Below are 12,981 nucleotides of genomic sequence, written 5' to 3' on the forward strand. Positions count from 1 at the left end.
GCAAATCTTTTAATTCTTCTCAACATCAAAGTAGAAGGAAGGTGTAGAGCTAATTTCTGATTTGTGTTTTTAGACAGGATAGTTTCAGTGTTCCCTTTGGCATGCAAAATACTGTATGTGGAAAAAGACACCAAGGATGGTGTAAAAAATGGGTCCCTCAATGACCTTATCAAACACTAACAATAGAGGATCTAGACTGATATATCATACAATATAATCTGAGATCACACTCCTGATAACTTCAGGGCCTTTATTTATCAAACTGATTAAAGTAGATTAAGGATCAAAGTAGAACTTAAAATCTTTCAATTTTACTCCTGCTGCTCTTAACAAGAAAGATCTCTTAAAGGGATAGTTGGACATTTTGGGAAATACACTTTTTCCACTTTCTGACAGACAGATGAGATTGGCTCTGTCAAATGGTAACAAAATCAGCATACCAGCTCCTCTAAACATATTTTATCTTTTATTTAATCCGTACAAAAACAAAGGGAAATTTTGCTACCTGGAGATTTCACTCAAATGACATTATGGACTTTACTTGAACAAGAAAAATGTGTGTGAGAAATTGTAGAGACCAAAACATTAAGCAAGCCAAACATTTCTGATATAAAGTATAGCAGCCAATTCTATGCCTGTTAAAATAATGTCATCTGTCTCATCCGCCGCTCATGGTAATCTAAAAATGGATGCAATACGTCCTGGAGACACAGCAAACAAAATTTGAACTTCTTTTAAATTTTATTTCTCATATATGTACATAATATACAGTGTTAGCACAACAGGAAAACAAAAGGGAAGAAGATTATGAGACTTAAAAAAGGGATTTATAATTTTCCACATTCCAGTCTTAACAGTTTATCCTGATGTGAACTCTCAAACAAATTATAAAAATGCTTAGACACATGTCTACGTACTGTACTGATAAAGTTGGACATCAATCTGTACTGATAAAGATTGACATCAATAACATTTCAGCCAGAGTCAACAAAGCACACCCTATGACAGTTTAATGAGCTTTTTACATTGTATGGTGGAAAAATATAGCTCAAGTGGCATATATGAGAGCATCATGGGAAAATATATCCTGGGAGTTACTTTATATGTATAGTCGTGAAAATAGAAATTAATAATTTACAAGCATTTTTTTTATTTATTTTTTTTATAAATAAAGCTAAAAGGACAACAACAACTGACACATACAGGGGCATCCACAGACAGGTCAGTGACTTGCAACGCTAGGATGAAGAGGTTTGACTCGAACTAGACGGGACAGTCCAAGCCGCAGACCCTGACCTGGGGACTTCACTGCTGGACTGGATGAAGTGGGACTTCCACCAACTTGAGCTGGGGAGGGAAAAAAAAGGTAATAACATTAGCATTGGATTTTAAAAAGATACTGTAAGCATCTCTAAAGGTTTATACACTCACCTAAAGGATTATTAGGAACACCTGTTAAATTTCTGGTTAATGCAATTATCTAATCAACCAGTCACATGGCAGCTGCTTCAATGCATTTAGGGGTGTGGTCCTGGTCAACACAATCTCCTGAACTCCAAACTGAATGTCAGAATGGGAATGAAAGGTGATCTAACCAACTTTGAACGTGGCATGGTTGTTGGTGCCAGACGGGCTGGTCTGAGTATTCACAATCTGCTCAGTTACTGGGATTTTCACGCACAGCCATTTCTATGGTTTACAAAGAATGGTCTGAAAAAGGAAAAACATCCAGTATGCTGCAGTCCTGTGGGTGAAAATGCCTTGTTGATGCTAGAGGTCAGAGGAGAATGGGCCGACTGATTCAAGCTGATAGAAGATCAACTTTGACTCAAATAACCACTCGTTACAACCGAGGTGTGTAGCAAAGCATTTGTGAAGCCACACCACGCACAATCTTGAGGCGGATGGGCTACACCAGCAGAAGACCCCACCGGGTACCACTCATCTCCACTAAAAATAGGAAAATGAGGCTACAATTTGCACGAGCTCACCAAAATTGGACAGTTGAAGACTGGAAAAATGTCACCTGGTCTGATGAGTCTCGATTTCTGTTGAGACATTCAGATGGTAGTCAGAATGTGGCGTAAGCAGAATGAGAACATGGAACTGTCATGCCTTGTTACCACTGGGAAGGCTGGTGGTGGAGTAATGGTGTGGGGGATGCTATCCTATCAATATGGGCCAACATTTCTAAAGAATGCTTCCAGCACCTTGTTGAATCAATGCCACGAAGAATTAAGGCAGTTCTGAAGGCGAAAGGGGGTCAAACACGGTATAAGTATGGTGTTCCTAATAATCCTTTAGGAGAGTGTATGTAGGTATCACTGCAGGTGTTTACCTGGAGGGTTCCACTTGGGTATCCTACCCCCTGCTGGGCTTAGAGATAATGCAGGTTTCGATGTGGAAACCGTGGAGAATGAAGCAGGTCCTTTGGGTGCAAGTTTGGCTGTTGGAGGACTTCTCACCGGTGTGGAAGCTGCTGTGAGACAAAGTAGTTCTCATGACAATGACTAAATTAAATTACCATTACAGCCAAAAAACTAAATCTTCTTCGATGAACTTCAGGTACTTACCCGCTGCCTGGGATTTAGACGTTGATGGTTTCGACGGTTGCTTTTCTTTTTTAGAGGCACGAGGCGTTTTGGCCTTCTCATTCTTGGTAACTCTATCCTTCTTTTTTGTTTTGCTGACTTTCTTCACTGTGAATTCCTCATCTTCGCTTTCAGCTGGTTCACTGAAATCCTCATCACTTTCTGAATCTGGAAAGGAGTTATTGTTATTTTACTGATGCAAGAAAATAAGTAATTAAAACAGAAAACAAGTACTTAGTGAGGGATTACAACCTGGTGTCAGTTTGGGCTCATAGTCTTCATCTTCATCCTTAAGCTTTTTGTCCTCAGTGCCTTTAGTGGCAGCCTTTCTCTGTCTGGAAAGGGCAGGTGACTCTTTTTCTGATGTGATTTCATCCAGGCCTAAAGAAAACAAAACAGCCACAGAAAATGTTCATACCATTTCTATCCTTAATCTAACAAGATTAAATTCTATGTATTTGGTAAGCGTGAGGAAATTAAGTGTGCAATTATAGAAAAAGGGAATCTACCCAAAACTGCCAAATCCACACTGCAGTTGGACACGTGCAAAGAAGTTGGATCTGTGTTTTCAACTACAGGAAATTGGACCTTGAGATCTCCTAGAGAAGATTAACATTAATTTAAGTTGATAACTTTTTAACAATTAGACTATTATATTTAAGTTTTCAAGCTAAGTCATACCTTTACTGGTTGGAGACTGGTCCTTTATCCCATCTTCATTTTTGAGCAAGGATAGTGTAATGGCTGCTTCTAGATCTCTTTCATACAACTTCACATCTAATGGTCTTCTGTGAAAAAACAGAGTTAATGTTGAGAAGATTCAAACAATGCATAATGTTAAAAGATTTCCAACGTTTATTTTACTCCTCAAATACCTTTTTAAAAAAAAAAAAAAACTGATAGATTCATTTACATTTTTTTGGACTCATCCCATAATATAAATGAATGACACATTATGGTCCACATTATCTTGTCACCTACCTGCTCTTCTGGCTCAGTGTGGATTGTGATTTTGACTCTTGACTGGAGGACTTGCTCGATGATTTCTTGTTCTCCTGTTTCACATCCTCTCTGGCCTTTTTGCTGGGTGGAGCCTTCACGCAGGCAAAATCCTCATCTGTCAACATGAAGACAGAACATGGAGATATGTTAGTGGTGATAAAAGACTGAGTTTGTTACTGTATGTCTGTCTATACTGATAAGCGGTGTGCCAAATCATATCGTTCACAATAATACCAGTATCATTTTTAATATCATGTTGTGAAAAAAAAATCATATCTTGATAATGGCAATATTCCCACTTGTTGACATAATTTCCTATTAATTTGGCAACTGTTTAAATGTACACTTTGTTGTGATATTTATATTTTATACAGAATTATTTGTCATATCATCAAGAATATAATTATCGCAGATATACCCTGAAATATTGTGATATTATTTTAGGGCCATATCGCCCACCCCTACCGTCTATGTGTACTCCTTCATATTTATGGGCATCTCCAGTCTGCAAATGAGCTGTAACTGGCACCATTTGAAAAAAGACTTAAACTTCTCCTGCCCCTAGCTAAGTGTTGCAGTGAGTTAACCCACAAGGATGTAACAATGCGCTACCTGCACCTAGTAAAGCTAATATTACAGACTGAGGTGAATTGTTTGATTGGGTTTCTAGTCAACATTGCTTAAACCAGTAATACCTAGACTACGGCCAATTGTGTAAGCTTTGTCTATAAAACTTGTAAAATATACAGCTGTAACGTTATATGTAGCATGAATAAGAGGCCATAACTTCTCACCATCATCAAAGTCCTTTGCTTCAGAGTAACTCACAACCGTTGTCTTCCTGTGTGTCAACAGTAAACAACGTGTTACCATTCAACAGACATTAGTTAAGTTAATCAAAAGGTAGCTAGTTTACAAACCTTGATGGTCGGTCCATTGCTTGTAAAATCAAGAGCTTTTTATTTAGCTAACATTAACCACTAGGTTAGCTAGCTAGCTGTTACGTAAACACCGAACAAACACAAGCGTTAATGTTTGTTACCTGGAGAAGCTAACCTAGCTTTAATAGTTTAAAATGCTAACATGCGTCCAATCATTCACCGGGTGAAATGTGTACTATCTAACTAACATGTTAACTATGCTATCTATATTAATTATTAATGTTAGTTTTGTTACACAAGAGCCAACTGAAGTGCTTCTCTTCTGCTTTCAACCAGCCCGCCTGAACCGAGGAGAAGTGACGTTTTGCGTTTTGTTGTCCAATTTGACGAATACCGGCAGATTCGTTTACTAGGATATAGCTACATATCATCGTTATGGCTCTTCTAAAGAAAATTCAGACACAAGCAAAAATTGGTAACTGGTAGATGACTTGGTGTTCAAAATGGGTAATTACTCAAGTGGCACTCATTTTATATAAGAACTTGTCGAATCTGCTTCTGTTAAATACATTGAAGTTATTTATTGCTAGCTAGATGAATGGACTGGGCTAACGGTTCAAGTGCTCAATCTGTGCTCATTCCGTTTGGTCAGTAGCGTTAACTTTGTGTTTTTGGACATTAGATTTGAAGAAAGTATAACATATGTAAGTATATGGAGTCTTAATAGTTAGTGTGTGTTAATAATATTATCATGCATGTTGCTGTGTTGTGGCTGTGTCAACAGCTTTCGGCTTAAGTGTACTGTTAAGTGATCCCATACAGATACAGGTAACGTTAATGTGAATGTTTATATTAATATAGTTAAATCATAGTGAAGGATGACACCAATAACATTAGTAATTGTACTGATAAATTAAAACAAACCAGATTGCAGATAACGTTAGTTAAGCTAGCAAACAACTTTAATTTGCCCTCAAACAACTTCAGTAAAATATAAACAGTTACAATTACTGTAATTGCTACACCACAAAAACAAATAAAACCATTTTTTACAAAAAAAGGTAAAACGTGAATTACCTTAGTGAAATATGAAAGGGCTGCAACTAACAATTACATTAATTATCTGCTCATCCTATATATATGACCTCAACGCTCCAATAGCAACCCCAAAACCATATTTTTTTTTTTTTTTTTTTTTTTTTTTTTTTCAATAATACTGGACTTATCTGCAGACTCTTGCTCTTACTATATATTATATCTTTTTATTTTTTCACTGTTTTCATTTCAATTATTATATTTCCTTATGTCTGCCCTTTGTGAAGCTCTTTGTAATGGCTGATTTTGTTAAGTGCAATCTAAATAAACTATACTTATTATGATATGATAATAATAATTATTATTATTATTTTTATCATCTGCTTCCTAGTTCCTACTTGCTATAGTTTGGTGATGTGATTGCAACTTACTTTACATCAGAGCCTGATTGTTCAGTATTAATTTACCACAGATATATTCAGATATATATGGGCACATATGTTGGCTGATAAGTAACAAGACATTTCTGTCATAAAACGCCAGATATATAGATATATTTTAATTTTGAGGTCATTTAGAAACAGTGTATTTATTACACAGTTTGTCCAGCAGAGAGCACAGCAAGTTTATTTTTCCATCTGTAGAACTCAAGGCAAGTTTATTTATTTATACACAGAGGCAGCTCAAGGTACTTTACATAATGAAGTTAGGTAAGAAAGACACAGGTAAGAGAAATAAAAGTGGATAGATTTATTTTTACAAAAAGAAGTTAAAAACTCAGTACGTACTTGGTCACATTGCTTATCAAAGGTATTTGTTTATGGTATGTGTTTATGTTAAAAAAACAAAAATATCAGCAGATGTATTATATTATATATATATATATATATATATATATATATATATATATAATATTATTAAACTGTCAGTATCTGCCTCAATAATCCAGTATTGGTTATACTCTACATACATGATTAGCTTTGATTACATTAGTACATTTGATACACACAGTATCAAACTTAAATCAGCTTTTCAGGCTCCAGTATTTATTTCAGTAAATTAATGGTGAGGATAACATATGCTAGCTGGTGTATTTGTGCTTCCTGTTGTTTTGAGTAAATATTTCCTCTTGCCAGTTAAAAAAAGGGACATTTTGAGACAGAGCATGCCATAGAGAGTCTGAAGTAGTTACTCATCCCACACCTACAGCACCAGGCTGCCAAACTCAAGTTTGCATGAGTGAACATGTAGGTGTGTGGGGGCTCAGTTTGAAAAAAAAAAGAAACATCATTTACTTAAAAAATATATTTTGAGATTTAAAAAAAAAAAAAAAAAATACATATTTATTATTCAAACTATACAGTGTATCGAGGTGTCATAGTATATTAGTATGTATGCTACTTCTACTGTATATCAACGGTCCTCTTTCAAAATACATTTGTGTTATATACATGCAAATACATCTTTCTGAGCAGTTTTTACAGATTTCAAACAAACTCCAAACTATGTTCTGATATTAAAGTGAAATGTGTTTTTTGTTCAATATGGATACTTGCTGTGGCTCATACATATTTGATCATTTGATTGCATATCACATTTTACCCATCATAAGATGATGTATATTTTAAATGGAACAAACTGATAAAATAATGAAAAATCATGGAGTGTTAACTTTGTGAGGACATTTCTGTCTCCATTTGCAGGCCACAGCAGTTCCATTTATACCCATGAGAGAGTTCAACCAGCAGATGGCAGTAGGAGTCTGATGCTCGAGGGCCTTAGATCACAGAGGTACAGACACTGACCTGCTATTGACATGAACATGACATGTCTACAGCCACCCAGTCGCCCACTCTCAGGGCGGAAGCAATCCCGGCTTCCTCTGAAGTGCAGTAAAAGGGAAATCGCTCCGTTTTTACTGCACGTCTAAGAGAGCACCAGCCGTCCCTAAGGGTTGTCATTTTCCAGTTTGTGAGTGGGTGGCTGTCGGCTGCGGTTTGTCACACAGTGGACCTGGACTGAGACGTTCAAGGGTGTGATGGTCCGTGTCTTCGGACCAGCCAAGGGAGGAAGACATGCAGCCGTGGGGCCAAAGGTTCCTGTGGTCACACATTCCTAAACTCCTCCAGCGCTGCCTACAGCTATGACTAAAATATCAGATCCAGTCATGCAAACACTGTGGTCACAACATCACGTTTCCATTCACACATATTGATGTTTATGTTGTACTCCTGACTAGATTGTTGTCCTAACCACCTGAGAAATCATTATCCCCCCTTTTTTTTCTTTTTCTAAAGATTATTGTTTGGAAATGTTAGGCCTTTATTTATATAGGACAGCTGAAGACACGAAAGGGGAGAGAGGGGGGGAATGACATGCAGCAAAGGGCCGCAGGTCAGAGTCAAACCTGCGGCCGCTACCAGGTGAGCTACCCAGGCGCCCAGAAATCATTATCTCTTTGCTTAAGGTAATCATGAGGTGGCAATTCCATTTATCTGGCACTTCTCCATGTATACATCTCTTTTTAACTTTGTACAGGAAATGATTTTGGTTTATGTTGCTGGAGTGAAAATTGCACCGCCTCCACTCCTAATGTATGTTCCCAAACAAACGCTCACTTAACTAAAAGTAGAAATACCCTCCTCGTTTGAGACTCTGGTAAAAGATGCATACTGGAAATTGTCCTGAGTTAAAAATATTTAGGTAGGTGATGTTAAATGTTCAAAACAAGTAAAGTGCGTATTGTGCTGTACATTTAGTTCATATACATTTGTACTCAGTGGTACACAAATTATTCACTTAGCCAAAAATGAGCAAAAGTAAGAAAAGATTGAGCTACTTTCATTTCTGTTGGAACTGAAATGTTTGTAATGTCCTCTTTTAAATCTTTCCTTCCAAAAAAATCCTTTTTTTTGGAGAGCTTACTTGAGCTGTTCACTTTATTTTACTTGAATTGTCTCTTCTTTTTTTATCCTATATTACCAGAGTGTTGTTTACCTATTTTATTCTTATCCAGGTAGCTAGTTAGAAATGAAGGACATTTTTCACGAGTGAGTAGCAGTTCAGTTCAGTTCATGTCTTCTGCCACCTTTTTAATTGATTTTATATTTTGTTGATTTTAATATGCTGCACTGTGGGAAGCAGTGCAGCAAATTAAAATCAACAACAACAAAAAAAAATACAATCAATTTCAGTTTCGAAAAAGTGTGCTGTAAATAGGGGTTGTTATTATTATTATTATTATTATTATTATTATTATTATTATTTAGAAAGCATGGTACCGGTATTGTACACAACTGCAATAAAAAAAATATCTTCTTGAAAATAGAATAAATAATAAAAATGCAAAGAAAGACAAAGTCAAACAACATATCCAGAAGACAATTTCAGCAAATGTTAAGTTGACTATTGGTGAGAAGTAGAGGAAAGAGTCTGGATTAGTTAAAGTACATGTATGATCTACATATTTTTGGTTATGTCACACAGTACATATAAAAAATATGAAGTTGTTGCTAGTTGCACAGATAAATAGGGTCTTTCTATAACTAAGTTGTCACATATTTCGTTAGTTTTGTTGGATCAAAATATGCAAATAAACTCCCGCACACTGTCTAACTTGCAAAGGTAAATTTAATAGCTGGCAACATTTCGGTGCTAGACCATCATCAGGCAAAATATGAAATTTATACACCTGTCCTGTTTCAAGATATCTTACAAACCCATAACTGTGCCTTGTATCCGTGGCACCAACCAACTATTACCAGACTATTTTGGAATTAGACTTACTTAGATTTACTGGCCTAGTTGAGAGTTGTGAGGTCATCAGTGGTCTTAATTTGAGCTTGTTAGTTGGAAGTGGTCAGGAGGCAGTTTTCCCCCTCAACCACTGATGTGAATGCCATCATTATGTACTGTATACCATCTCAGAGTGGTAGTTTGTGTGGGGCTCTCTCAGTCCAGCGCAGTTGTCCTTGTATGGTTGTTCCGCAGGTGGAGACTGCAGTGTTGTTATTTACACTCCACGCAGAGCAAAGAAAAAATAGACTGGTTCTTTAGTAGTGAGATATTTTAGTTAAGATGCAAAAGATTGCCATGTTTTGCATGAATAAGATGCAAGATAATGTAATAAAAAGTACTGCAAAAAAGGTGATTTGTTCCATTTTTTTTTACTCACATACTCTTGTTATTCACTGTATGTATGCTGCAAGCTGAAAGTGTTTTTTGCTCTTCATTGAAACAAAATGCTCTGTCAGTGACAAAATTCATTGGCATTCTACAGTTATTTACAAGCCTCAAACTAAATATATCTTCCTAAGTTTTTTCGGATATCCGGTGCGTTGCAGTGTCAGTGTGGTGTTGTTATTTTAACCTAGAAATGCCCGATGTCTTTAGGCATAGAACAGTGGTAACCGCAGCACAGCCACAGCAGCCACGGCTTTAGCCAGCGAACCAGAGTGGGCAGACACATCTGTCAATCAGTGGCTTCCGGAGTTTGTTTTTTTAAGACCTTGTGTTCTTAAGTGCATGCTTTCGCTGACATTTTTTTCAGAGTACACACGCGGCAGCCACAAAGCTAATTGCAAGGGAGATGAGAGACTGGAGAGGAACAATCACAGAGAGATTTTAGTGTCTGACAACAACAATGTTGACAAGTGCTTTTATGGAAGACACGGTAGAACCTACTGTAATGTAAAAATGGATTTAAGTTATAAATCTTACTATTGCACAAGTAATTGATTGTTTAACATAACTTACATTCATAGGGACTTTTGATCTGTTACATTTTAAGGTATTTAGAGTATGCTAGAGCAGTGGGTCTCAACTTTTTTGGCTTTAAAAATGAAGCAAAGTCCATTTGTGACCCCTCATCACAGGTTATGGCCTAATGCTGCATTCCTGTCGGGATGGTGGGTAGAGATGGGGAAGGTTCCCATGTTAGCGATTTGCGAGCACTCACACCATCAAGATGGTTGTATGACTTTAGAGTTGTTGGTCGTGAGAATTAAAATACTGTGACAATGTAACATCATATCCAATCCGTTGAGGTTTATTACATTGAAGGATTGTTTTTGGCTGATGTGAGGCATCCATATTTGTTTGGTTTTCAGGCATTTTCTTATTTTCATTAACTGCAAGCACATGTTATGTACAGAATTTTTTTCTTTTTTCTTATCACTTTAAAGGGGAACCCCGCCAATTTACACATTAAAGTCTGTTTGCAGGTCTTGGGGAGTACTACTGCATATGTACTGAAAAAGGGTTGTATAAAGCTTTTTGTGGCTGCAGAGGGAGCTGTGTGAAGTTCGATAAATGAAGTGATGTCACTTGAGTCAGTGTCGGTTAGGGCTGAAGACTGAAGTTTGAAAAATGAAAAAATCTGGGGGTGTGCATTTAGAAAGAAGTGAGCTTACTAGACTTCTGTGTATCTCCAGATCTGTTGCATCGATCTTCTTTGTTTTTTAGCTTTTAATTTTTTTTTATTATGAGTCCAACAAGCCATGAGTCATGACCTTTCAGATTTATCTTGGGACCCCTTTTGGGAACTGCTGGGCTTGAGCAAAACAGTAAGTAATTTACTGCACAAGAATAAAGATGTTGCTACTTGTGTTTTTGGGCAGCGTTATTGGCAATATCAGGTCCCGAGTCAGGACTCTGCAGTATGATTATATGTGTTGACAAGACGGCAGGGATATAAACAGCATCAAAGGGGCCGGCAATAATTCAACGCTGCCAGTTTTACAGCGTGACACCATTCAAAATAGCATCTGTAACGTAGCATTGTTTCCTGCACTCCAGCGTGGAACTTGAAGGGCACACGGGGAGCAGTCTCATTAGGATGACCTTTTAACAGGGAGGTCACAGGCAAAAGGACACAAGCACATGAGACCTCAGTGACTCGTCATGCCTGGGATGCACTGCGCTTACTGTTACCTCATTTGTTGATGGATCAGCTGTATCAGATTCTCTGTTTTGCATTTCCCACAAAGTATACTCTGCACAAAACACACAGCCATATTTGATAATAACCAATAAGTGTCCACATACTTTTGACAGCAGCATGCTCTCAGTGCACTTAACTGTTGCAATTCTTAGTTTCCTCACAAGGACTCATACTGCTCAATGAACATGTAATCTCTGTCAGTAAAACATACAACCTTTCACTGTAAAATCAAGAAGTTATCAGTCGGTAAGGCAAAGAAAATAACTAAAGAAACTCATTGTAATCTATATCTCTGGCTCAGTGGTCTATTAGTAATCAAATAATGCCCTGAGGTTATTTTATTTTGATATTCCACTGAGACACACTACCTGCAATGCAGGGGATGACACAGTTTACTATGTTTATCTGAACATCTGGACAGAACATTATGTTTCAGAGGAAGCTAAGCTCATTGAGTCAAGCTTTGAGAATTTCTATTCCAAAAAAATATACTTCTCACAAGGAAAAGCGACATTGATCCCAGTCAAACCACATGCCAGCGTCCCAGTGCTGCAATGCAGTGAGTTATCATCACTCAGACAGGCACTGGATGTCTTAACATCTGTTTGACACCAGAGGGCGATGTCCACATGTGAGAGGGTTGAGGTGCAGCAGGAGCATCTGTTCTGTTGCAGAACCCTTCTTCACTACGCCATGCTTTATTAACTAAATGTTTTCAGCTATCTTGCCCTAACCAGGGTGGTGTCTGATGTTGTTTCCATATTTACAGACCATTGATCAGTCAAAACCAACAATACCATAAAAAATGGTATAGTGGATATAAACATTTACAAGAGAAATACAAATACTCCTAAATAGAAAACATACAAAATTACAACCAACTTTTTCACCTGCTTTTCACAGAGGTTGTCACGGCGACAGGTGCTCCATCCTCTTCTCTTCCCCCTGTCATTCCACACCTGCCCACCAGCCATCACTACTGAGTTTCCCGCTCAGCTCATCATTGTCGTCTTTGGTTCGTTATTGCTTCAGTGTACCAGGACCCTGAAACTAAAGCAGCTAAATGGAATTCAACCATCATTCATTTTATTATTTACACCTGTGCTTTTCCTACTACGACAGCTCAAAATGTCTGACATGAAATCTGCTCATCTTTTGACTGCTGCCTACTTGCCTTTTAACCCAGTAAGGAGAGTTTTTACCACACCTGTTAGTGACTTGCTTCTGGGAGTGTTACAAAGGTGAAACTAGTTATGGAACTTTGTGTAACTAAAAAAAGGTCTGCAATAGGGCAAAATAGAAATTTTGGACAGTTGGTTTGAAGACATGTCCTTGGGCTCCTGCATTTTTCACTATTATCTGATATTTTAGTGACTAGATGATTAATCAGTTAATTTAAATAACCAACAAATGATTTGATTATGGAAATATTTGTTAGTCCAGGCCTATGCTACAAATTATGAATCCCTTAGTTACTTTTTTGTTAGGCTCCAACTAGTAAAGTTAAATAAAACTATCCTGGGTAAACCAC

At 37.3% G+C, this 12,981-nt stretch overlaps 1 protein-coding gene and 1 long non-coding RNA gene across 4 annotated transcripts; one reads left to right on the forward strand and one right to left on the reverse strand.

The window, feature by feature from the left end:
• Positions 1-722: 722 nt before the first annotated feature.
• On the reverse strand, positions 723-4,828 carry rad51ap1 (RAD51 associated protein 1). Of its 3 annotated transcripts, none has more exons than XM_031313691.2 (9): positions 4,514-4,828; positions 4,388-4,434; positions 3,573-3,708; positions 3,273-3,376; positions 3,101-3,190; positions 2,844-2,972; positions 2,574-2,759; positions 2,339-2,479; positions 723-1,347 (listed from the first exon to the last, which is right to left on the reverse strand). In XM_031313691.2, exons 1-9 carry the CDS (start codon positions 4,528-4,530, stop codon positions 1,223-1,225), a joined length of 975 nt encoding a protein of 324 aa, XP_031169551.1. In that variant the 5' UTR covers positions 4,531-4,828; the 3' UTR covers positions 723-1,222. The 3 variants fall into 3 exon arrangements, with proteins under 3 accessions (XP_031169551.1, XP_031169550.1, XP_031169549.1); XM_031313690.2 differs by having other exon boundaries at positions 2,339-2,476; positions 3,273-3,379; positions 4,514-4,827; XM_031313689.2 differs by having other exon boundaries at positions 3,273-3,379; positions 4,514-4,827.
• Positions 4,829-4,877: 49 nt separating this feature from the next.
• Positions 4,878-7,805, forward strand: LOC118494002. The gene is made up of 2 exons (XR_004896063.1): positions 4,878-5,178; positions 7,213-7,805. It is a non-coding gene; the product is annotated as an uncharacterized LOC118494002 (long non-coding RNA).
• The last annotated feature ends 5,176 nt before the right edge of the window (positions 7,806-12,981 follow it).

Source organism: Sander lucioperca, chromosome 20 (assembly GCF_008315115.2).
Source record: "Sander lucioperca isolate FBNREF2018 chromosome 20, SLUC_FBN_1.2, whole genome shotgun sequence".
NCBI classification, from domain to species: domain Eukaryota; kingdom Metazoa; phylum Chordata; class Actinopteri; order Perciformes; family Percidae; genus Sander; species Sander lucioperca.

What these genes read in the sequence shown, in the direction of transcription:
- rad51ap1 (XM_031313689.2), bottom strand. An exon ending in AGCAAAGGACTTTGATGATG is followed by an intron (nt 3,709 to 4,387) that starts GTGAGAAGTTAT and finishes TCATGTTGACAG; the next exon opens with ATGAGGATTTTGCCTGCGTG. An exon ending in CCAGTCTCCAACCAGTAAAG is followed by an intron (nt 3,191 to 3,272) that starts GTATGACTTAGC and finishes AATCTTCTCTAG; the next exon opens with GAGATCTCAAGGTCCAATTT.